At 32.4% G+C, this 22,534-nt stretch overlaps 3 protein-coding genes across 5 annotated transcripts; 2 read left to right on the top strand and 1 right to left on the bottom strand.

Annotated features, from left to right (window-relative positions):
• The first annotated feature begins 107 nt into the window (after nucleotides 1-107).
• Nucleotides 108-9,528, top strand: LOC134263297 (embryonic polyadenylate-binding protein B-like). Of its 2 annotated transcripts, none has more exons than XM_062745636.1 (10): nucleotides 108-328; nucleotides 1,421-1,666; nucleotides 2,185-2,277; nucleotides 2,369-2,437; nucleotides 3,415-3,510; nucleotides 3,804-3,960; nucleotides 4,415-4,560; nucleotides 5,930-6,151; nucleotides 7,146-7,237; nucleotides 9,444-9,528. In XM_062745636.1, exons 2-9 carry the CDS (start codon nucleotides 1,457-1,459, stop codon nucleotides 7,206-7,208), a joined length of 1,056 nt encoding a protein of 351 aa, XP_062601620.1. In that variant the 5' UTR covers nucleotides 108-328; nucleotides 1,421-1,456; the 3' UTR covers nucleotides 7,209-7,237; nucleotides 9,444-9,528. The 2 variants fall into 2 exon arrangements, with proteins under 2 accessions (XP_062601620.1, XP_062601619.1); XM_062745635.1 differs by lacking the exon at nucleotides 108-328 and adding an exon at nucleotides 566-669.
• On the bottom strand, nucleotides 7,537-15,108 carry LOC134263298 (endoribonuclease LACTB2-like). The gene is made up of 7 exons (XM_062745637.1): nucleotides 14,930-15,108; nucleotides 14,461-14,624; nucleotides 10,561-10,684; nucleotides 10,121-10,223; nucleotides 9,354-9,578; nucleotides 8,910-8,991; nucleotides 7,537-7,764 (listed from the first exon to the last, which is right to left on the bottom strand). The coding sequence occupies exons 1-7, from the start codon at nucleotides 15,061-15,063 to the stop codon at nucleotides 7,706-7,708; spliced, it is 891 nt and encodes a 296-aa protein (XP_062601621.1). The 5' UTR covers nucleotides 15,064-15,108; the 3' UTR covers nucleotides 7,537-7,705.
• A 138-nt stretch (nucleotides 15,109-15,246) lies between these two features.
• Nucleotides 15,247-22,075, top strand: LOC134263295 (coiled-coil domain-containing protein 91-like). Of its 2 annotated transcripts, none has more exons than XM_062745633.1 (13): nucleotides 15,247-15,420; nucleotides 15,731-15,783; nucleotides 16,165-16,251; nucleotides 17,205-17,377; nucleotides 17,558-17,944; nucleotides 18,203-18,292; nucleotides 18,520-18,627; nucleotides 18,778-18,870; nucleotides 19,126-19,194; nucleotides 19,527-19,613; nucleotides 19,820-19,909; nucleotides 20,176-20,289; nucleotides 20,636-22,075. In XM_062745633.1, the coding sequence occupies exons 2-13, from the start codon at nucleotides 15,741-15,743 to the stop codon at nucleotides 20,804-20,806; spliced, it is 1,512 nt and encodes a 503-aa protein (XP_062601617.1). In that variant the 5' UTR covers nucleotides 15,247-15,420; nucleotides 15,731-15,740; the 3' UTR covers nucleotides 20,807-22,075. The 2 variants fall into 2 exon arrangements, with proteins under 2 accessions (XP_062601617.1, XP_062601618.1); XM_062745634.1 differs by having other exon boundaries at nucleotides 15,257-15,371.
• Nucleotides 22,076-22,534: the final 459 nt, after the last annotated feature.

The raw sequence follows: 22,534 nt of genomic DNA, 5'->3' as shown, positions 1-22,534 counted from the left end.
ATTGCCAAATGTATATTTCTTTCCTATATATTTTACAAAAGAGTCAGCGAGGTTTATCCGTATATTATTTATTTATGAGAAGTAGGAAGCGAAAACGGAAGTTAGGAGTCTTCACGAGATCGTACTTTGGGCTATGCGCAATTAATCTTGTTTTTGTTTATGTACATGAGATGAAATCAAACTGTTGTTTCTAGTACGATTTACTGAAAATCGAACAGAAAATAGCTCGTTGCTGTAGGGACTTCATGAAGAAGGACTTGTTCTAACAGGAACTACATTGCACAAGGTTTCAGAAGAAATATATTATGATTACAAGTTATCTCATAAGGTAAATATTGATTGATTTTTAATAAAAAGTTGTATACATGCAAGTTATAATTCATATTGTCAATATCTATACTTAAGTATTCAATTTCGCTAAAATGCATATAATTTATATGTATACAAAATATTCAAAAAATGTTAATTTTGAAGGTTGTTTATAAAAAAAATGAAAAAAATCTTTAAGGTATGAAGAACAAATTTATAAAGATCGCCCATTGATCAAATCGAAAGTATATCTGCATATAAACTACTTGATTCCAGGAATCCAATTTTATAGAGATATGGTCAAATTTAATCTTTAATCTGTTGGTAATGAAATCATGTCAGTGTAAGAAAAATATAACAGTGAGTAATAATTGCCTTTTGAAATCTATGTACCTGACAGGAATACTCATTGCATTTATACATCTATATACTAACAAATTGAAAATACCAATTAAGTATGGCACGTAAGTTGTGTCAAAACTATCTTACACACAACAACTTTGTATGGCTTGATTTAATATAAATGTTGCCTTCAAGTCCTCATTTAGTTACTAGTATATCGACCATGTTTTAACAACTATTACTTCCATTCTAATGTCGGCTCTATGATAGATCCCCGTGAACTGGAAAAAAACACTGAAGTTTCTGAGACATCTTCCTATTTGGATGTTTTACTAAATTTTAAAATTATAATCAACATGATCAACTAACTACTAAACTGTATGACAAACAAGATTCCGTCAACTTTGAAATAAATCAAATATAAAGCAGCAATTTCCACATGAAATGTTTTACTCGTATACAAAATTAAACTAAATTTGTTAGTTACCATACATCAAAAGGCGACCCTTCACTTGCGTGACATGCTTTTTCTTTTATCCCTCGAAAGTGCTCATCTCCTAAATTACACTTGGATCCTCAATTTTATAAAAAAAAAAAGCCTCCGTTTTCCTCTGATTGATCGGTCTTATACAACTTGTTCTAAAAATAAAGTCAACATTTCCTCCAAATGATTTAAATACTCGTAATTTAAAATCAGAAGTTCAAAAACTGTACAGTTTCCACAAATGTATTTGAATACTGGCGTAAACTCTAAAATTTATTTTTATAGAATACTTTACCATGGGTAAATAAACGCTTCAACAAAATGTCTGAAAAAAGTACACAGAAATCGATACCAAATGATGAGGTCAGATCTTCAAAGGCAGCAGAAAAAGAAGAAGTAAGGGCAAAAGACTCCAATTCTGCTTCTATTCAAGCAGATGATTCTATAAAGTCCGAAAAAGGAGAGGATTCTGCTTTCCTTAACCAAAGGCAAGGGTTTCTTGGATCACTTGAAGAGAACTGCACATCACGGGTAAAGCATACACAGAAAACGTTTAATTTTATAAAAATGACAAAAAGATGAGTAGTATATAAGATTTAGCTGAAAATGTCCGCAAAGAGAAAAACAAACTTAAGAATTAGTGCCGAGCTTGCTCATCTTTCTCGAGTGACTTTTTCACCTTATTTAATGTAAGTAAATTTAATAGGGATAGAAATAAGAGCCAATTACGTGACATTAACCTTTAAAAACAGAAAGAAAAACATTTCATACAGATTGATGTTTGCATTCCAATATTTTACCATAAAACTCTGAAGGAAAAGTATGAAAGCCAATTGTTCCTCAGGTTTACGCAATGTTTATATAACGTTTATAATATTAATGACGTTGGTGTACGTATACAAATGTTAACTAACTGAATATTTCTTGTTTTATTCGAGTTTCATAGTAAACAGAAATTAAACATAAAATTTACAAAGAAAAAACATCTGAATAATCTTAAATATTTATCAATGATTTATATGCATATATCATCTTATTATATATCAAAGAACAAAAATCTGGAAGCCGCACTACAAGAAATGAAACAGAGCCTACGAGAAGAGTTTGATTGTATTGTTCAAGAATCATTACAGAATATAAAGGTAAAAATATACGTATTTGCAGTTTAATAACCTTTGAATGGGCTATGTAACTATAAACATGCCCTTGAAATACTCTTAATTTGTGTTATAGGAGGAAATTAATGAAATGTTCAAAAAAGAGAGGAAAAAGATTCAGAAAACAATACAAACTGCTTTACAGGTAAGCTACATTCTTGGAATGTATTTTGTTTCAATAGGTATAGGGTGCGTTCACAGTTCTGCCTTTGGTAGACAAAAGTTGCTGTTGGTAAAATTAATTACCATTGGCATGTCACTGGTACCAATGTTTTTTGCCAAAGGTATATTTTTCTGCAGACAGTCTAGAGTGTGGTTAATGTTGGTAAATGACGTCACAGCTAGTTATCGACATGGCAACAAGCTAGAAAGACTTGGATCCCGGATTCACAATGATATAAACAATTTTTTCTTTAAACCTTTTTAACAAATCATGCCAAAATCACATAAAAATCATATCAAACACTTAAATTCATGATTTTGAAGTACGATTTAGAACATCATCCATTAAATGGATTATATAAAACTCATAGATATGGCAACTAATTAAAGAAGTGTGATCCTGATGTGGTTTGTTTCTCGGCTACGAATCTGCTATGATTTTCTTGCTATTCTGACATGTGCTAATAACTTAGAAAACAAAGAAATCTGTAATTCAGTATTACCAATGTTTCCACTGGACTACCATTGGTAACATTGGTAAAATCGTTACATTTGTATGCCAATATCCGTTCAGGGTTTATTGGTACAGTTGGTACCATTGTCAAATTATTACACCAATGGTATATTGAAAGTTGGTACTAACGGTAGAACTGTGAAAGCACCCAATGATGGCATATATCATTTTTAAGTTAACATTTTTAAATTATACACATATGTCATAATTATCAACTAATAATGTTATGTTCTAAACATAGTTTACAGACTGTTATACGATACATATTATACGTAATATACCAGGACTTATGTTCTTAACTTGCTGCAAATATATTTTTAATTTCTTGCTATGATATATTATACTATGCAAACATTACAAGTCCTGTATATATATATAGGATGTTTGGTACTGCCTATCTGTGATTTTTAAAATTCTATTTTTCTAAAAATAATAATTTTTCGTAGGAGGAAAAGGGTCGTATAATTGACCTTGTACAGCTTGTCCAGGACGCTGTATCAGAAGATAGACAACAAAGTGTACAACGACAATCAGAACTACCGGTGAATAAGTGTATAAGCTAATTATTAAAAGAATGTGGTCAAAGAGAAAGAAAAAAATTAAAACATTTTAAATTTAGTCTATTTGAAAAAAAAATTGAGATAAAAGGGTTCAAAAAAATTATAAGCTGAAATTAATATTGTTAATATGTTTATAAAATATGGGTTTGAATTGATATTGATGCAATTACTTTTAACTGAAACATGATTTCATTTTATGAAAGATTAATTCTTCCTTTACTGATTATACCCGGTATTATTTTACAGAAATGAAACATATAAATCGTCGTTTCTAGGGAGAAAAACCCGGACATATGAGTCAAATGATGTACCCAAATGTTGCAAGTTATTTTTCACCCACCATGCCCCAAGCACAGCCAGCTTATTATGTGTCTAACAGTATGCCAAGATTGAATTTAACCATTCCAAGAACAGTTCCTATGCCTGAAAACGGTATGTTTTCTCTAGTAAATAATAAACGAGGTATGTATTATGGTAAGCAAAGCCCCGAGTCTATCAAAGCTATTATTTATCTAAACTGTATTTTATCAATCATTCAAAGTGAAATAGTATTTAAGACATTTCATCTAAAAGATACTAGTACTTACTAAAAATGTCCTTACATCCTGATCAGAGCATAATGTATTGTCTAGATGTAAGAAACTTCATTAGTTAATTAATACACAATTGGTAATCAACGACGAAAATGGAAATATAAATTATCTATTTAAATAAAAAGATATAGATCGTAAACAATTTGTTGGAAATTGGATTCCATTTTAAATCTTGACTAGTAAAATTCGGAACAAACTAGTAGCTTTAGATAAAATAAAAGGTCTTTATCAAGATTTTTCTCTTTATTAACTTTACAACCTATTAAGAAATTTGATCATCTTTCCTTTAACAGAGATAACAAAGACACGTTCTAGTGTAGAATATCATTCCATCAATAGTCAATCAGGAACATCAGCCAATCAGCAAAACAGGTTTATCAGCCAACAGATGCCTGGACAATCACAAACTTACCAATCTTGTGTATCAGTTAAGCCCCAGGTGAGCTATAGACGTTATAATAACCATATAGAGGCGCAGCATCATACATGTGTACGAGTATATACATGCCTTATTAGGAATGCAATAGATGTCAAAACTGCTTTAGGGGACGACCATTTGATTCTGCGGGGGGGCTGGCAGATTTTGGAAATAAATAATCTGTCCCTGAAAATTTTGAAAATAAATAATCTGTCCTCCACTACAAACAAAATAAATAATCTGACCTTGACTTATGATATTTAATGTGAAACATACCTTTTTTATTTACGTGTAATTAAATCTCAAAAATCTTCAATTCAAAAAATTTTTTGGCTCGCTTCGCTCGCCATTTTAGAACCAAATAGTATTTAAAATCAGATTACCAGACTGGATACTTGTAGTCAGTTTATCAACATGGCAATGTGCACTTAGTAGGTGTGACGAATCACTTTAAATACAAGTCAATTCTTATACACAGCAAAAGAAAAATTTTCTTGTCAAAGAATTACACTTCCCTGATAAGTTAACATAAAATATACACTGGCGGATTTAAGGGGGACGTACATGTGTACGACCCCTCCCCTAAAATTTCAAAGTATGATACGAATAATAATGCCATACTTTGGGATAATACCAATATTTTTGTGCCTAGTTTCACTCTTAAAATACACAAAAACCCAAGAGCTTTAGGGGGCTTCGCCCCCTGGGCCCTTTTCATTCAGAATATAATATGACTAGTATTAACAATGTCATATTTTGGTACATAACTAACCAATTCCTACACAACTGTGTCTTGCTGTACTCTTATATACAGAAAAACCCAAGAGCTTCTGAGTGAGGCGGCTTCGCCCCCAGAACCCCCTTCATTCAAACTATGATTTGACCAGTATTAATTATGTCATACTTTGGTTCATAATAACCAATACCACTATATAAGTGGCCGGTTTTACTCTTAAAATACACGAAAACCCTAGAGCTTCGAGGGGGGGGGGGTTACTCCATTGGCCTCCACAAGGGCTTCGCCAAGAACCAACTGGGGGCCTTACGGCAGCCCCAGACCTCTTGCCTAAACGAAGTTATACACGCCTCATCCCCAAATTCTGTATTCGCCAGTGTTATATAAATGATTAGTATTTGAATCAATTGATCAAGATACCGTAAGGCAAAGAAGAAAATAAATAATCTGTCCTTGATAATCTTGAAAATAAATAATCTGTCCTCGACAGGCATGAAAATAAATAATCCGTCTCAAAAAAATTTGCCAGCCCCCCCCCCCCCCCCCCAGGATCAAATGGTCGTCCCCTTAGTGCTGTAAGGAGTTTAATATTACAGGAAATTAAAGATTTCAAGTTAATACAGTAATTCCTTTTATTGTTTACATTTTGAAAAGGCATCACATGCTGCAATTTACAAAGACAAACAACCACTTACTGCCACCATGTTGGCAACAATGCCGCCCCAGGAACAAAAACAGGCGTTGGGAGAATGTCTGTACCCTCTCATATCTCATATGTTCCCAGACGTGGCCGGCAAGCTTACAGGCATGTTACTGGAGATCGACAACTCCGAGCTGTTATACATGTTGGAATCTCAAGAGTCACTGGAAGCTAAGGTGACACTTATTCAAATAGCTTCATCTCTATTAGAATTAATAAAGTAAATGCAGATTGATTTTATATCCATACTTTCTTTTAAAAACATTAAAGGATGATATTTCCACAATAAATACTGTACTTGGTACTTGCAATTGAGTGCATTCATGTGAAAGTATAATTACAGGTATATTAGAGATGGCAATTACAGTCATGTACTGTACAGTAACTGTTACATGTTTATCACTGGTAGCCAAGTTTTTTTTAACTAGTAGAGAAATGGAATATGTAGCATATGGAGATAACGAACAGTATTCAAGATCAAAAGTCCATAAAACAAAACAAAATAGGAGCAGGGCAAACACGGACCTCTAAACATCAGAGGTGGGATCAGGTACCATGGAGGAGTGAGCATTCCCCCTGCCGACCAGTCACACCCGCTGTGTGCTCCTTGTCATGATCGGGAAATGAAGGAAAAATCCGTTGTCAACTCAGTGTATAAACAATGGACTAATAATTAGTATGAAAAACGTCAGTCAGCAGATAGCAAACAATATGCAAGCTCAAAATTCAATAAAAATAATAAGGGCAGACCAAACACTGACCTCCAAAAAAATCAGAGGGGGGATCAAGTGGACACGGTTTTTGTATCGACGAAAAGGTTACTTATTCATTGTAATTCCTGTTTGTGCCATTTTATACAAGACAATCGGTCAATTAAACCTAAAAATCGATAAAAAAAAGTTATCAATAGCTTACTAAATAAAATTAATATTAACTGTTGTCAACTATCATAATATAGCTATACGAGTATGTAAATTTTAGAGAAAAGTTTTCACAATTTTTTGCTGTTTGCCACGTTTTGATGAAAAATGGATTCAAGCCAAGCTGAAATTGCAAATCGTGTATAATTTTCTTTCAGACATGTTTTTCTGATTTCAAATTCTTTACAATCAAGGTCCTCAGTCTACTGTCCTATAAGACATATATTTTGATTTTACATTTTCTTTTTAGGTCAAAGAAGCTGTTGCGGTGTTACAAAGTCACAGTGTTAAAGCATCCACCACCCATGTCTAGAGTGCAATTGATATTTAGCATTGAAAAAAGTGTGTAAATTTCATTAATTATTTTTACAACATTATACAAAACTATATTACAGCAATGTCTGTTTATTCTCAGTTAAACATAATTTTCTTTTTAAATGCATTCACATTTAATACTGTTTGGTAAGATATTGTATATCAATAATTGTGAACATTACTTGTTAATTCAGTGATCGGCAAAATAAGAGGTTTTTTCCAAAAGTTATCAATTTTCAGGAGGTATTAACTACCTTTATGAAATAAAACAAAAAATGGCATATATGTAAAGCTGGTAAAAATAAAACTCAACATTTCTTTCAAAATACTGTTTATGCATTTTTATTAATTTGTCTAGAATATGTACAAAAAAAATCATTCATAAAAATCTGTCTTTTATAGCTAATACTGAGTAATTATCACATTTTCTTTCATTTCATAATTTGATGGCTTTCATTAAAGGGAACCCTGCAATTTCTACATTTGTAAAAATCTTCAAATTTTACTGATATTCTTTATACTCCAGACCTCTTCATTGTCTTTGACATGTTGTTCTGAAAATAAATCAAATAGAATGATGTTCCTCAGACATTACTATTATATAGTGCATTTAAAAAAACATGCATTACAAATGAGAGCAAGTTCCATGCAAAATAATTCACATAACAGTTTTCTTACAACAAATCTCATGTAATGTTTGGCATGATGTCATACAAATCAGTGTCCTTTTTTAACTTTTGACCCCCCATTTAAAAAATTTTCCCATGACCTTCACCATGTTCACAGACACAAATGTAGGAATCTATTTCCACTGTCATTTAGGCCTAATACCTCAGGGACAAGTTTGAAATGAATATGTAAAAAAAACATTTCTCTCTCTCTCTCTCTGCATATTGTGCTATATTTTTGCTTATCCATGAATTTTTGGTAGTTGATAGTGCCCCAAACTGAAAATGTTTGGCTGTCCCCCCCCCCCCCCCTCCAACTGAAATTGTTACATACAGGCCTGTACATAAGTGTAAACTTCCCCAACAATTAAGTCACCATTTTAATTGATACAATATCATATCAGCAACAATGTGGGGGAGTGGATACACTAACTGCTTGAATATAACTTTATGATATTTTATGAAAATATTCACTTGCAAGTTCTAGGACATACAGGATTTTTAGTTATCAAATTCTTTCTGTAATTGTCTACATACACACTGCATTTCCATTTGATTTTTAGCTCTACTGGTCAGAGACCAGAGGAGCTTATGCGATAGTATTGTGTTCGTCATTTGTCTGTCTGCCTGAGTGTCTGTCATTCTGTCTGTCCGTCAGTATGTAAACAATTTTTCAAATGCTACTTTACAGTTTTGGTTTGATTTCAATATAACTTGGCACATAATAGACTACACTAAGATACATAATTTAGTACATCTGATTTTGATGAAGTGTTACCATGGTTACTAAACATAGAAATTCCTGTGAAATTCCGTTTAAAGGTCAATCCTCCTACAGTTTAGATCTGATTTCAATATAACTAGGCACACAAGTAGACTACACTTAGATACATAATTCTCTTTGTTGCTGCCTTTTGCAAAGATTCGAATTCAAGTGCTACTTTTCTTGTTATATATGTACAGACCAGTAGAGCTACAGTCTCATCAGAGACTTCTGGTTTTAAAATATATATAGAACAAAATATGCTTACCAACTCTGTTGTCCTTTATTAACTTAGAGAGGTGACGTTTAACATTATTAGCTGCTGATAACTCCAACTCTGGTGCCAAATTCTAAAACAAAAACAAAATAATTAACAAAGATAAGATGGTACTGATTTTAAACTATTAGAATGCAAAGCTTTCAATTCTAACTAATTAAATGACCAGTTTGACATTTTTACTGATTTACAAAAGTTTTAATCAATCAATGAAAACAGATCTTATAATTGTCATAGTTGAATAAATAAGATATCCTTTCCAAGGGAAAAAAGTGAACCCCAAAAACTTTAAATTTTGCAATAGCATAAATGACCTTCTTTGTTCTTTGTGAGGAAGAGTTAATCTAATATGACAACTGAAGATCTTCTCTGAAAAATTATTGGAAGTACATGACTTGTTTAATAATATCAAAATAGAAATGGATAAGCACATACCTCATACACATTTTTTACAATTTCCAGAGGTGTGAAAGATGATGTGGGTTTTGATTCCAAAAACTGAATGATTTGATTCTCTCTCTGTAGACGATGGTTGATATAGAACTGTATTTTTTCTACTGGGTTTTCCACAACCGGCCCATGAGATGGATAGATCACCGATGGATTAAGCTCTGCCATTTTTTGTAATGAGGCCATATATGTGTGGAGGTCATCAAATACCTGTACATAAAGAATTTAATATCTGTCTCCTCCAATATTTCACAGTAATATTTTGTGATCATACAAGCAATTGTCTAAGGTTTCACTGTCATTTTTCTAAGAAATAAATCATTTGATGAGAAATGAATATTACTTAGCTTGTTAGCTAGTTTACTAACTCATAATGGTTAGTCTTACATGTATTTTTTTTTATTCATTGTCTAGATCTTTTTACATCTACATTTTATTAAATGATCTTAGTAAATTAATCCAATCATTTTTATGTCCATCAGGGTAAAATTACTGCTTTATTATTTCCTGAATATTTATTAAATGTAATTCAAAATGCTTACAAACCAAAATTCAAGCTTGATTTTAAAAAAATAAGCTTGTCAGAATTTTATGAAAATGCATGACCAAAAAATGATCAGAACCAAATAAGTTTATGCAAAGATGAAATTATAATTGTATGTCTCAGGATACATGTAGTGTGTTACCAATAAATCAAAAGAGATGAGCATTATACATGCAGGGATGTAAATAACATCCCTGGTATTCATTACCGCTGTAGCTTCTCCTAGGACTGTGTCTCCTGAAAACAGAACCTTGTCCTCTTCTAAAAACAAACAGATATGGTCATCTGTGTGACCCGGGGTAAATATAGTCCTGAAAAAAATATATTAAAATGTGTTACCAGCAATGAGATAAGTGTTACAATGTATTAGGATTAGAACCCAGTGAAGATTTAATACTTGAGTTCAATATATACCCTATTATACATTTCAGGGCAACATACATTTTGTCAGACCCAAGAACCAAATTATTTAATGGTCCTTAAGGCAAACAGTTTGGTTCAAGCTGGGTTAATTAGCAAACAGCATTTTGCCAGAGAACACAGGCAATAAATGCTCCCGTTTTCAATATTTATACTGATCTATGGATGTGTAGAGTTCTATTGTACCTTTATATACTGAATATTTTGTCTGAAGGTTTATACATGTACCTTAGTGTTGCTCCTTCTGTTTTGAACACATGGTTATCTTCTACAAAATGACAGGGAATGGTTCCCAAGTCGACCTCAACCTTCTCTGGGGGCCTTCTGAACTTTGATACTTTGGTTTGATTGGCTGAAAAAAATATCATTATTGGTTTTAAAAAAAAGCACAACAAAATATTAAATGTTTTTAAGATAGTTTTGATCACACTTTTAATTATTGATTAAAGTGTATATATTTCATTGATTTCAACCAGGTAAAAAAGCATGTTTCCAGGTATCAATGTACTTTTTGTTCTACAAAATGAATGAAGGACCAGCTGGTCCACCACAGAAATTCTTCATTTATCCATTCTTATCATTAAATTATTTAAATTGATAGACTTTTTAAATGTCCAGTTGAAATCTGGACAATCTGTATCATTCTAGCTAATTATTGATTACAATAATTGGTGGCTATATCCTGTTATCTGCAACGCGTTGCTTATAAGTTTTGGGGTACTTCAACTGTATTTGAAAAGATGAATGGTAGTGCAACATTATCAGAAAATGGCAAATTATCGATCTTTACGCTTTTACGGAATAAGCCGCATGATTTTAAAGTATCTTAATAACAAACACACTCACTCACAAAAACAAAGCAAAAGAAATGTAGTTAGCCAATAAAAAGTACCAGGAAGTCGCATATTATCGTATTTTACGCTTTTACGGAATAAGCCGCATGATATTATAACTCCTTAAAAACAAACACACACAAAAGAAATCAAAACCCTTAAATGCAATTATACTTATTAAAGAAAAAGTACCACGAAAACGCAAATTATCGTTCTTTTCCGCTTATACGGAATAAGCCGCATGATTTAAAACCATCCTTAAAAAACAAACACACACAAACTCGAATTCAATAAAACAAAACCCTAAAATGTAGTTTGCAAAGAAAAAGTACCAGGAAAACACAAAATAACACACTCACACCAAAACGAAAGTTAGTAGAGAAAATCGTATGGTATCAATGTTGATCAACTCCTAGAGGAATTACCCCCGACTGCATAAAATTAAATATTTTGTTAATATTCATGATGAAACACGTTTAAATATTTTTTCATCACTTTAATTTTTGTTAACACAATATGGCTGTTGTTTATTTCGATATTAATTTTTATATTTTGTATAAATAACCTTTTTGGGTTCTACTGAAAAAGCCACATGAAGGACATATGATATACTTGATAAATAACTATTTCTATATCGCTTGTAATTTCCCTTGACTATTTTGTTAACATTCATAGAAATTGTTCTCTTCACTTTCATCTATTTGTAAAAAAAAAAAATATATGACTGTATTTGTTGCGATAGCTATCACATTTTATTTCAATAAATATCCTTTATTATCCTTTTTAGCGATTTTACCAAATTTCTTGCAAGAAAATACATTTTTTTGGGGTTCATTATTTCAACTGAATTATTCAGTTGAAATAATGAACACGTGAATTGAATAAAACATTTTTTTTAAATATTCGACTATCAAAACCATCTTCCAGAAAAATAGTTCTTTTATAACAGAAGTTTAAACAACATAACAATGAAATTCGTCGCCTTATACTCCTGTTCTTTGCAACGCTCTATGGAGAAATCGATAATTTTACTATGGAGCGTTGCGTGCAACGCATGCAAAATAAAATAGCACTTTATTCCGTCAAATGTCTATATTTTTATCTTGATTCTCCCTAAAAATCCAAGCCCATTTTTTCTGATATTAACCCCCAAAGAAACTTCCCCTTTATGTACACTAATATAGTTTCAATAGCAGGAAAAAAAAAATCGTCGCCCTATATATATACTCCTGTTATTTGCAACGCTCTATGGAGAAATCGGTCATTTTACTATGGAGCGTTGCGTGCAACGCATGCAAAATAAAATAGCGCTTTATTCCGTCAAATGTACTCATTTTAGCTTGATCCTTCCAAAATAACCTAGCCCCATTTTTTCTGATATTAACCCCCCAAGAAAACCCTCTTCCCGGGGAAACTTCCCCTTTATGTACACTAATATAGTTTCAATGTCAGGAAAATAAAATTCGTCGCCCTATATATACTCCTGTTATTTGCAACGCTCTATAGAGAAATTGATAATTTTACTATGGAGTGATGCGTGCAACGCATGCAATATAAAATAGTGCTTTATTCCGTCAAATGTCTATATTTTTATCTTGATTCCCCCCAAAATGCCAAGCCCCATTTTTTCTGATATTAACCCCCCAAGAAAACCCTCTTCCTGGGGAAACTTCCCCTTTATGTACACTTATATAGTATCAATAGCAGGAAAAAAAAATCGTCGCCCTATATATACTCATGTTATTTGCAACGCTCTATGGAGAAATTGGTCATTTTACTATGGAGCGTTGCGTGCAATGCATGCAAAATAAAATAGCGCTTTATTCCGTCAAATGTACTCATTTTAGCTTGATCCCCCCAAAATAACCTAGCCCCATTTTTTCTGATATTAACACCCCAAGAAAACCCTCTTCCCGGGGAAACTTCCCCTTTATGTACACTAATATAGTTTCAATATCAGGAACATAAAATTCGTCGCCCTATATATACTCCTGTTATTTGCAACGCTCTATGGAGAAATCGGTCATTTTACTATGGAGCGTTGCGTGCAACGCATACAATATAAGATAGCGCTTTATTCCGTAAAATGTCTATATTTTTATCTTGATTCCCCCCCAAAAGCCAAGCTTCATTTTTTTCTGATATTAACCCCCCAAGAAAACCCTCTTCCCGAGGAAACTTCTCCTTTGTACTCTTATATAGTTTCGATAGCAGGTAAATAAAATTCGTCGCCGTATATATACTCCTGTTATTTGCAACGCTCTATGGAGAAATCGATAATTTTACTATGGAGTGATGCGTGCAACGCATGCAATATAAAATAGCGCTTTATTCCGTCAAATGTCTATATTTTTATCTTGATTCCCCCCAAAAAAGCCAAGTCCCATTTTTTCTGATATTAACCCCCCAAGAAAACCCTCTTTCCGGGGAAACTTCCCCTTTATGTACTCTTATATACATGTAGTTTCAATAGCAGGTAAATAAAATTCGTCGCCCTATATATACTCCTGTTATTTGCAACGCTCTATGGAGAAATCGATCATTTTACTATGGAGTGATGCGTGCAACGCATGCAATATAAAATGGTGCTTCATTCCGTAAAATGTCTATATTTTTATCTTGATCCCCCCCCCAAAAAAAAAGCCAAGCCCCATTTTTTCTGATATTAACCCCCCAAGAAAACCCTCTTCCCGGGGAAACTTCCCCTTTATGTACACTTAAATATAGTTTCAATATCAGGAAAATAAAATTCGTCGCCCTATATATACTCCTGTTATTTGCAACGCTCTATGGAGAAATCGATCATTTTACTATGGAGCGTTGCATGCAACGTTTTCCAGAATCAGAGAAATAATATGATAAATCTGCTTCGTACTTGTAATTTTAATTATTTTTAGACGCCTTAAAAACATTTCCTTATCGTTTGCTTTATTTTCTCAATTATACCTGAATGAATTTAATTTGATAAGGATCGGTATATGTTATTTCAATTATTTTCTGTGGTAAAAACTTATATGCAACGTGTTGCAAATAACAGGATATAGCCTAATTGGTTAGATACAGTGACCCAAACATCCATTATGAAATTCTTACTGATTCCCATCACAAGTGATTGGTGACTTTTTTGTTTGTCAAGTAATTTTTGCTTGGAAGCTCCCCTTCCCCAAATCTTGTTAAAACCAGCCCCTTCTCCATTCACTCGTGATGAGTGAAGGAGAGGGGGGCTCATTTTTATCAGACTGCCCTTTCCCCAAATGTGTATTTTTTTTTAATTCTGTGGGGTTTAATTACTCACACTTTGTTACATCCCTGCAGACATCAGCAGTTCCCCCTACATGATCTAAGTGCCAGTGGGTCAAGATTATTTCCTGGATTTTAAGCTGGAAGTCGCATAAAACACTCTGGAGATTTTGGATGTAGTTAGGAACATTTGGATCACCAGTGTCAATTAAGATTCTTCTGAAATTACAAGTACTAATACATAAGGAGTTTATCATTCAAGTAATCCCCTTTAAGGCCTTTTGAACAATACCGTTTCTCCAAATGCACACACTTATTTTTCATAAACATGCACGATAATGTAATAAGTATATTGGCTACATTTTTTTCAAAGGGTGTTTTATTAACATTATTCATAAATGGACGAGAAAGGTAGCTTACAATCTTCCCAAATGTCCTAGGCGTCAACACCAAGAAGTGACAGAAACGTCACACTTTTTCACCTTTTGTAGATCTATGATACACAAGGAATAAAATAAGTTTACCTGTCCCCAGTTCCGACTAAATAAGTATTCGTTCCTTGAAGTGTCATTGGATTTGAGTTGCATCCTAAAATTCTTATAACCCTCTCTGACAATTTTTCAATATTAGGTATAAACGACAGTTTTGGCAGTGCCATTTCTTTCACTCAATCCCTGTTGATACTGATAGTCAACGACTTAGATAACCACGTGACTGTCATGTGACGTATTGTTTCGTACATTCATAAAAATGGATTAGTTCGTTCAAGTACTTCAGATATAGTATGTTTAAAGAGTGTTTTTCACTTTTACTAAACAATCAAAATCACTGATACATTGTGTTTTTTGTCGTGTCAAACAACGCAAGTTACTGCAATGAAGTACGAGTTACTAAATTATGAACGCTACCAAAAATGTCAGCTTCCACGAAGTCCCATTGATTGTTCATTTCCCGTGTTTCCTTGCTGTTATTTGCCTTGTTGAACGTTTCTTACAAATCGTTGATCAATAATTTAGTAAGACAACATTCATACATCTCTTTAGAACGATGAAAAAAAAATTAAATTGAGGGTTTAGATGATGTTCGATGTTTCATATGTCATTTTCAAACGTTTGATTTAGAAGAACCTAACATTGAAAGTAATTAGTATATGTCCATCACAATCTGCTGATATAGGTAATTGCTACATAGCTAAATTGTCTATGTTGTTTTCTATTAAAGTGATCTTTACATGTATACTTCCCAAATCAGTGTAGTGTGTACAACACTATAAAGATTTATTTTACTTTATATGAGTTTTATATAGACCTTTTGTTGTTATGTAGAAAAGTAAGGATGGATGATGAGGATGATGATTTTGGGGACTTTGGTGGATTTGTACGATTACAGTGTATACTACATGTACTAGTACTGATGTCAATACTACATTTATGATATACAAATGATTGTAAATAATATATAAACATATATTTCCAAAAACATTTCCCCATAATAATTGCCACTAAATACTATTACACAGGATCTATTGGCTCTTAAAGGGTTAAACATTAGTCAAGAATTTTTAGTTTTAGTCTTTTTTGCCATGTCAACTAACCTATTGATGTTATATTGTATTAAAAGATGAGTTCTGCTAAAGCAACTGTTTGTAAGTTGTAATGCAAACTAAGTAATATGATTTTTTTTTCTCAATTTAATAGAAATCCATGAATAACATGGTTTAAACAAAAAATCTTGATGTTTACCTGAATTGAAATTTTACAGGCAGCTGATCCTGCGTTTCCAGTAGTAGATGAGATTCAGCCAAGTGTGGAAGCAGGCCCTTCACCCTGGGCAATATTAGACACTGGTAGGGAGTGTCCTAAAATCCATCTCTCTAATCATGAAGTTATCAATGTGATAGCCAGTGTTAATGATTGTACAGGGGGTTATCAATAAGTTTGTGGACTGATGCCTTTAATATAAACATGATAAAGTTTAAATTTAAAATACCCTAAAATACCTATTAACCGCCCCTGCCCCTGCCCCTATAAGCACCCTCCTAGGTCTTTTTCAATTGTCAGGAAATAAGGGCCCTCTGTACAGTGATTAAAATCATCTAAAATCGTATCAAAAGTCTGCCAAAATTTGAAGAAAGTGAAAATGAAACTTGTTTATTATCCAATTTCTCTGTGGAAATGAATGATTTAGCATAATTTGGGTGGATTATATTCACTTAAAGTAAAATAAGACATTATTTTAGAGGTTCTTTGAATTTATTTTTTTTTTCAACAAATGTTTGAAGTTTAAAATATGACATTAAATATTATAAAGAGAGACTAAAATAACCGCCTCCCTTTTGCAATTTTCTAAGTGTCTGGGGCAGTTAATAGGCATTATACGGTACTTTTAAATTTTCAAAAGTCAGTTTTAAGTCATTCATTCGACATAATCTTTTCTCACTTCCGAATAAACTATAAGAAATACAATTATCCTTGAATAAATTGTCAATGTTTTGATAAGCTTTGTTATGACCGTGCAATGCAACCTCAGAAAATGTATTTCTGCTAAGGGGCTAAAGGAGATGAATCTTTGGATACATTTGTACATATAATCATTTGTGTCAAGTTTTACTTTTAGCATTCACTTGTGTGATGTAAATTAATTTTAAAGTATAATTATAAATTTTATCATAAATTTATTCAAAAGTGCTGATAAATGTTTTAAAGATGCCAGAACAGGGGGTGTCTCTTCATTAGTGTTTCATCATTCACTGAAACTTAATTAATGTTCATTTATTAAAGGTTCTGTTTATCTCTTCAGCTTCTCGGAGTCAGGTTGGAATGCGACCAGACCTGTTATGTGTTCAGAACCAGTTTCCCCCAGTGTTGGATCCAACAGTTCCGACTCAGCTGTCCAATGGGGATGTGACAAACAATCAGGGACCGACCACACCCCCTCAAGAGTTACCCCCAGCCCTGGACAGTCCAAATAATGTAAATTAAAGATGACTGATTATATTCCAATTTTATACATTGTAACTTTTAAAGTGCCAACAGAATAAATCTTGGTCTGCTATTACAAACTACATCCATGAATGATTTACTATTTAGTCATTTATCTTTAGAAAAGAATAATATAATTATGTACAAGTATTAATTTATATTGCTTTATAGAATGCAGCATCCCTCGTAAATGACATTCTGGATGGTAGTTTCAACAGAGCAACAGAACCTAATTCTCAGAATTCTCATCCAAATCAAGAAGCTAGTGCCCTCCAAGTACCTGACATTCAGGAAACTAATGGCACAGAGACTAACAACTCTGAAACATTCCAATCCCACAATTCTCAGTCAGGAACAAGTGATGGGGCTGCACTGCCAGTCCAGAGACAAGACGCAGCCGCTCAACCGGAACACAGCAGCTCCTCCCAGCCATTCAAGCTTAACACATCTACAACAAAAGATAATAATATAAGATTGGGAGGGGGACTAAATATTGCTGAGATTAAAGTTCCTCAGAAACCAGACACTAATAATATAGTGCCCCCTATTCTTTCTCATGTAAGTTCTTCATTGGGATCACTCTAGATCTGTTAATAGGACATCGGTGCCACATTAATTGAAAATTAAATAACAAAAATTCTATTTCCTCAAAAAAAAATTTAGATTTGAATGATTTGATGGTCCAGTTAAGATTTGAGTCCTCTTTCGGTCCAGATATAAATTAGAAATCAGTATACTTTTAGTAGGGGTTTCATAAATTATACAATACAGCAGACCATTGAATTCTCATACTTTGAGATTATGTTTAATTAATAGGATGCTCAGCCTGTAGAACAACAACTGAGTCTGAGGCAAATTCAACGTGAATCTTCAGATGCTGTCAGAAGTGTTGTACAGGAATACAAGGTATGATGTAATGTTAGAAATGTAGTTCTCTCTATATATAGCAAATAAACATGGTGATTGTTAATCGCTGTTTGTCAGTATGAAAATGCTTTATTCCCTTCAGGTATTTGTTTAGATGAAAGTACATGTATGTAGAACTTCCTTTAAAGATGACATGTAGCAGAATACTGCTTGCTATAGTACATGTGTATAATCTCCAAGTACACTAGATATTCCTATCTTGTCAGACCTTGGTGCAGTCCAGTTTACAGAATCACCAAGAGTCAGTCAACAACCTGCTGCAGAAAAACGACAAAGAGAGACAACTCCAGTTAGAGTTAGCTATAGCTCAGCAGGTACTCTGAACGTTTGACAGCTATACAAGTATTAATCTACTGTATTTAAGTATTGGACAATTATTTCATCCATAACTGCATCCTACCCTACAGATGGCTTAAATAACTGCTTATTATCCCATGTTTTATCATAATATTTATGTGTTGTAGAATAAAGACATGGAAGCAGCTGTACAGGAAATGAGACAAAGCCTCAAAGAAGAACTTGAACGTATTGCTCAAGAATCCATTCACACTTTTAAGGTGAACAGATTTTGATGATATTGTTTTTAATCTACATATTTCTACTTTAAAGGTTTGATTTTTGAAGGAAGACCTTGTTTGTTTTATTGTCCAGTCAATTGTTCTGATTTATTTGTTGTATTGTCCAGTCAATTGTTCTGATTTGTTTGTTTTATTGTCCAGTCAATTGTTCTGATTTGTTTGTTTTATTGTCCAGTCAATTGTTCTGATTTGTTTGTTTTATTGTCCAGTCAATTGATTCGATTTGTTCTTCAGGAGGAAATGAAGGAAACATTAGAGAAGGAGAAGAAACAGATACAGGAAGAAATGCAATCAGAATTACAGGTTTAAATAAGTTTACAACGACATATTGTTTTAGGTTACACTAATACAATCTCTTGAATCAAAAATGTATTGATGTAGACAAATGTAGTTTAATATATGTATAGTAAAACAGGCTAACAGGCTTTTAATGAATTGATGCTGACACAAAGTGGTTGTCATTCCTTGTATCTTTAAAATACATAAGTATACATTGTAAACTTAACAGATTTAACGGAAAACACTTATAATAAAGTTATAAAATGAATCAAAATCGTCAGCCCTTGACACTTCATTATAAGTCTGTTTATCTGTATAAGGAATATTTATTAATTTGTTAAACTTGATATTTTCAGAAGGAAAAAGATCGTATTAATGATCTTGTACAGGAAGCAGTTTCAGCTGAAAGGGAACGAGGTGCACAGCAATTGACAGAACAAAAGGTAACTATAAAGTTATTTCTTGTTTTCTTATCATTTTATGACATCTTTATGTTTTAAGTTCTGTATAAGCATAAAAACTCATCCTGGCTACCCTAATTCATAAAAGATACATGATGCATGAAAATTAAGGTTTGAAAATAAATTGGAGTAGATGCTTGACTCTATGCTGGGATAATTTTATTAAGCACTGTGTTTATTCAATACAGGATCAATTCCTTCAGCTTATTGAGGAAACAAAACAGCAATCTCTGAGTCAAACCCAGAATTTACTGGAGCAGGAAAGGAAGCAGTTTCAGGTAGGCACAATTAGGGATAGATCTAAAAGCACACAGAATGTTTATGATTGTAAGAGGTCATTCAGGTGTTCAAAAAACAAATAACATCTTCCTTTGGCGAGGTTATGTATGTCAGACATATTGCTCCTCTCTACGTATTAATTTGTAAAGGTGTAGACAAAGCTTGTATTTGATTCTAATGTATTATAGAAGAACTTTATAATTATATAAATATATATGCAGAAATATATTCCCCTTTCTCATAATTTGATGGTTTTTAATTTCAGGAAACGCTTAAGAAGCATATGGAGGAAGAGAGGAAATCTCACAAAGAGTCAATGGATCGTGTTATTGAGTTTGCCAATCAAGAAATGCGGACATATCTACAAGAGAATCGGCAGGTCAGCTAGATTTCGAATACAGTGTTTTAAGTCCTGTCATCTGACACAGGAATTTGGATCATTTGTAAATGAATAATTGTCATACAAGAAGTTTAAAAATCCTTCTCTTGCAATTTGTTTCAGAATGCTGGGTTTTTTTTTTCAACCATGAGCCATATTTGTTTAGGAAGTTATTTGTTTTGAATTGTTTATTCTTTAAATGCTGTATTTACAGCAAAAGGACAACTACTTTATGAAAGTACCAGGGGTATTTAACATTATTATAATTTTAGAGAAGTCATAATATAAAAATATCTCTACTTTTCTGACATAAGTGGCTTTTAAATGTGGCTACCCTTTATTGTAGATGGATAGACAATTGCACCAAAGACAGCATGCTAGCTTGGATGTGTTCTTAAGTAGTGCCAGAGAACAGTTAAAACTTTTAATGGAAAATGATACCATGTTACCAAATGAACGAGAGAGTGAGGAAGAGAATAGTAACCCAGAGGAAAAAGGCTCTTCAAATGATACATGATTATTCAACATACCCTCTGCATGCAAAAAAAACATATTTTTCAAATCAGAAAATTTGACGCATTCTTTGAAAAATATAAACTAATATTTGTTCAATGACATTCTGTCAAATATGATCTCTTCATTATTTGCTTAAAATAGATTTTTGAAAAGTCTTAAGGAAACAGTAATTCTCTTTAAAAATATCCAGAAAATATATTAACTGTATTATCAAATAATGCACAAACTTCAGAATACTGTGTGTGTACATAATTTGGCGTATTCAAAATTTAGCACAATCAATGGGTGTGGAGTTGTTGGCGTACTAATGAATTAGTGCTACACAAATTCCTGATGTATATTCTTTTTATAAATGAATATTTAACAGCATTCATGAATTAGTGCATTTTTCTCTGCGCCAAAGCCGCTAAAATATGAAGCCCGTTATTTAAAGATAAATATTTCCTTTTCATGTATATGTAGTAATTTGTTATTGCATCAGTTTAGTCTCTTTTTCCTCAAAATGAGAAATATCTGCAATATACTCAACAAAAAGTGCAATATTTGTTGCTAGTTCACGCTAATGAATACATGTACTGTAGATTCCTTATTTTTTGCGGATACTTTTTATCTTGAATGGGCTCTTCAACAGCAAATCGTGAGATCAAAAGTTTTATCATAGATTTTAGCACCATAAAAAAAATAAATACGAGTAATTTAATTTAGTTTTTGGTGCTTCTCGCAAAATTATGCGATAATTAATTCCACGCTTATATTAAGGAATCTACAGTATGAAGAATGATGCAAATTTACTGTTGTTTTCAAAGAAACTAAAAACTAGACATATATGTTTTATAATGTAATTCCAATGTTCTTCTCCTAAAACGAGCAACTTGTGCTAATTACTTGTGGGAGAAGAGAAAATGAAATTCTGCTTGTAGCAGCAGTGTATACATATCAAGGACTTCTAAGATAGTCATGTAAATATATGTATGAAATACAATTGTAGAAAAAGATTTTGCTATTCCTACATCATGCATATATATTGGCTGTTGATCATTTTCTAAAAAAAAAAAACAAACAAAAACAAAATACCAACATGTGGGGAAAAGGTTGAATTCTTTTTTTGTATTTTCATTCCTTAAATATATTTTAATTTTGGAAACATTTCAGAGGTTGACATTTTCATCATATTTGTACAAGAAAAGAAGGAGAATATATGTTGAGCTTTATTCACATGCACAATTAACGAAAATAAATTGGGATACTAGTACTCTCATACCAAAATTTGTGATTTTTTTTTTTCTGCATCTGGTTATTTCATGGGTGTATGTTTGTCAAAAATCAATCATTGGTATGCATGCATTGTATCATGAGTTCTAAAAAATAGCATTTGTAAACAGTCATTATAATTACTTAGTCTAGCGAACTGCAAGAAAAGAAAGAGAACATATGTTGAGCTTACTTCATATATACAATTAATGAAAATTTACTTGGATACAAGTACTCTCATAAAAAATGGGTTTTTTGTAATTTTTTTCTGCATCTGGTTATATTCATGACTAAAGTATATTGTGTTAAAAGCCAAATTTTAAGGGCATATAGACTCAAAAGTCATATTTTTAAAAATTTATTTGGAAATGCCCTTTCATAGGTTATGTTCTCATGAAATAATTAAAATCTTTCTTTTTTCATTCAAAAGTTATGATCAAGCTTAAGTTATTCCGACAGATTGATTGTATACTAGTAC

The sequence above is a fragment of the Saccostrea cucullata genome, unplaced genomic scaffold (assembly GCF_032062105.1).
Source record: "Saccostrea cucullata isolate Sc308-1 unplaced genomic scaffold, CSIRO_AGI_Scuc_v1 ctg867, whole genome shotgun sequence".
Taxonomy (NCBI): Eukaryota; Metazoa; Mollusca; class Bivalvia; order Ostreida; family Ostreidae; genus Saccostrea; species Saccostrea cuccullata.
This window is presented reverse-complemented; position numbering and strand designations above follow the sequence as displayed.

What these genes read in the sequence shown, in the direction of transcription:
- LOC134263297 (XM_062745635.1), top strand. Translation starts at nt 637, where the DNA reads ATGAAATCATGTCAGTGTAAGAAAAATATAACA. An exon ending in AAGAGAACTGCACATCACGG is followed by an intron (nt 1,667 to 2,184) that starts GTAAAGCATACA and finishes TATATATCAAAG; the next exon opens with AACAAAAATCTGGAAGCCGC. An exon ending in AATCATTACAGAATATAAAG is followed by an intron (nt 2,278 to 2,368) that starts GTAAAAATATAC and finishes TTTGTGTTATAG; the next exon opens with GAGGAAATTAATGAAATGTT.
- LOC134263298 (XM_062745637.1), bottom strand. Translation starts at nt 15,063, where the DNA reads ATGGCACTGCCAAAACTGTCGTTTATACCTAATATTGAAAAATTGTCA. An exon ending in TCCTAGGAGAAGCTACAGCG is followed by an intron (nt 9,579 to 10,120) that starts GTAATGAATACC and finishes CTTTATGTACAG; the next exon opens with GTATTTGATGACCTCCACAC. An exon ending in AATAAAGGACAACAGAGTTG is followed by an intron (nt 7,765 to 8,909) that starts GTAAGCATATTT and finishes ATTTATTTTCAG; the next exon opens with AACAACATGTCAAAGACAAT.
- LOC134263295 (XM_062745633.1), top strand. Translation starts at nt 15,741, where the DNA reads ATGGATGATGAGGATGATGATTTTGGGGACTTTGGTGGATTTG. An exon ending in GTGTTGTACAGGAATACAAG is followed by an intron (nt 18,293 to 18,519) that starts GTATGATGTAAT and finishes CTATCTTGTCAG; the next exon opens with ACCTTGGTGCAGTCCAGTTT. An exon ending in AGGAAAGGAAGCAGTTTCAG is followed by an intron (nt 19,910 to 20,175) that starts GTAGGCACAATT and finishes TTTTAATTTCAG; the next exon opens with GAAACGCTTAAGAAGCATAT.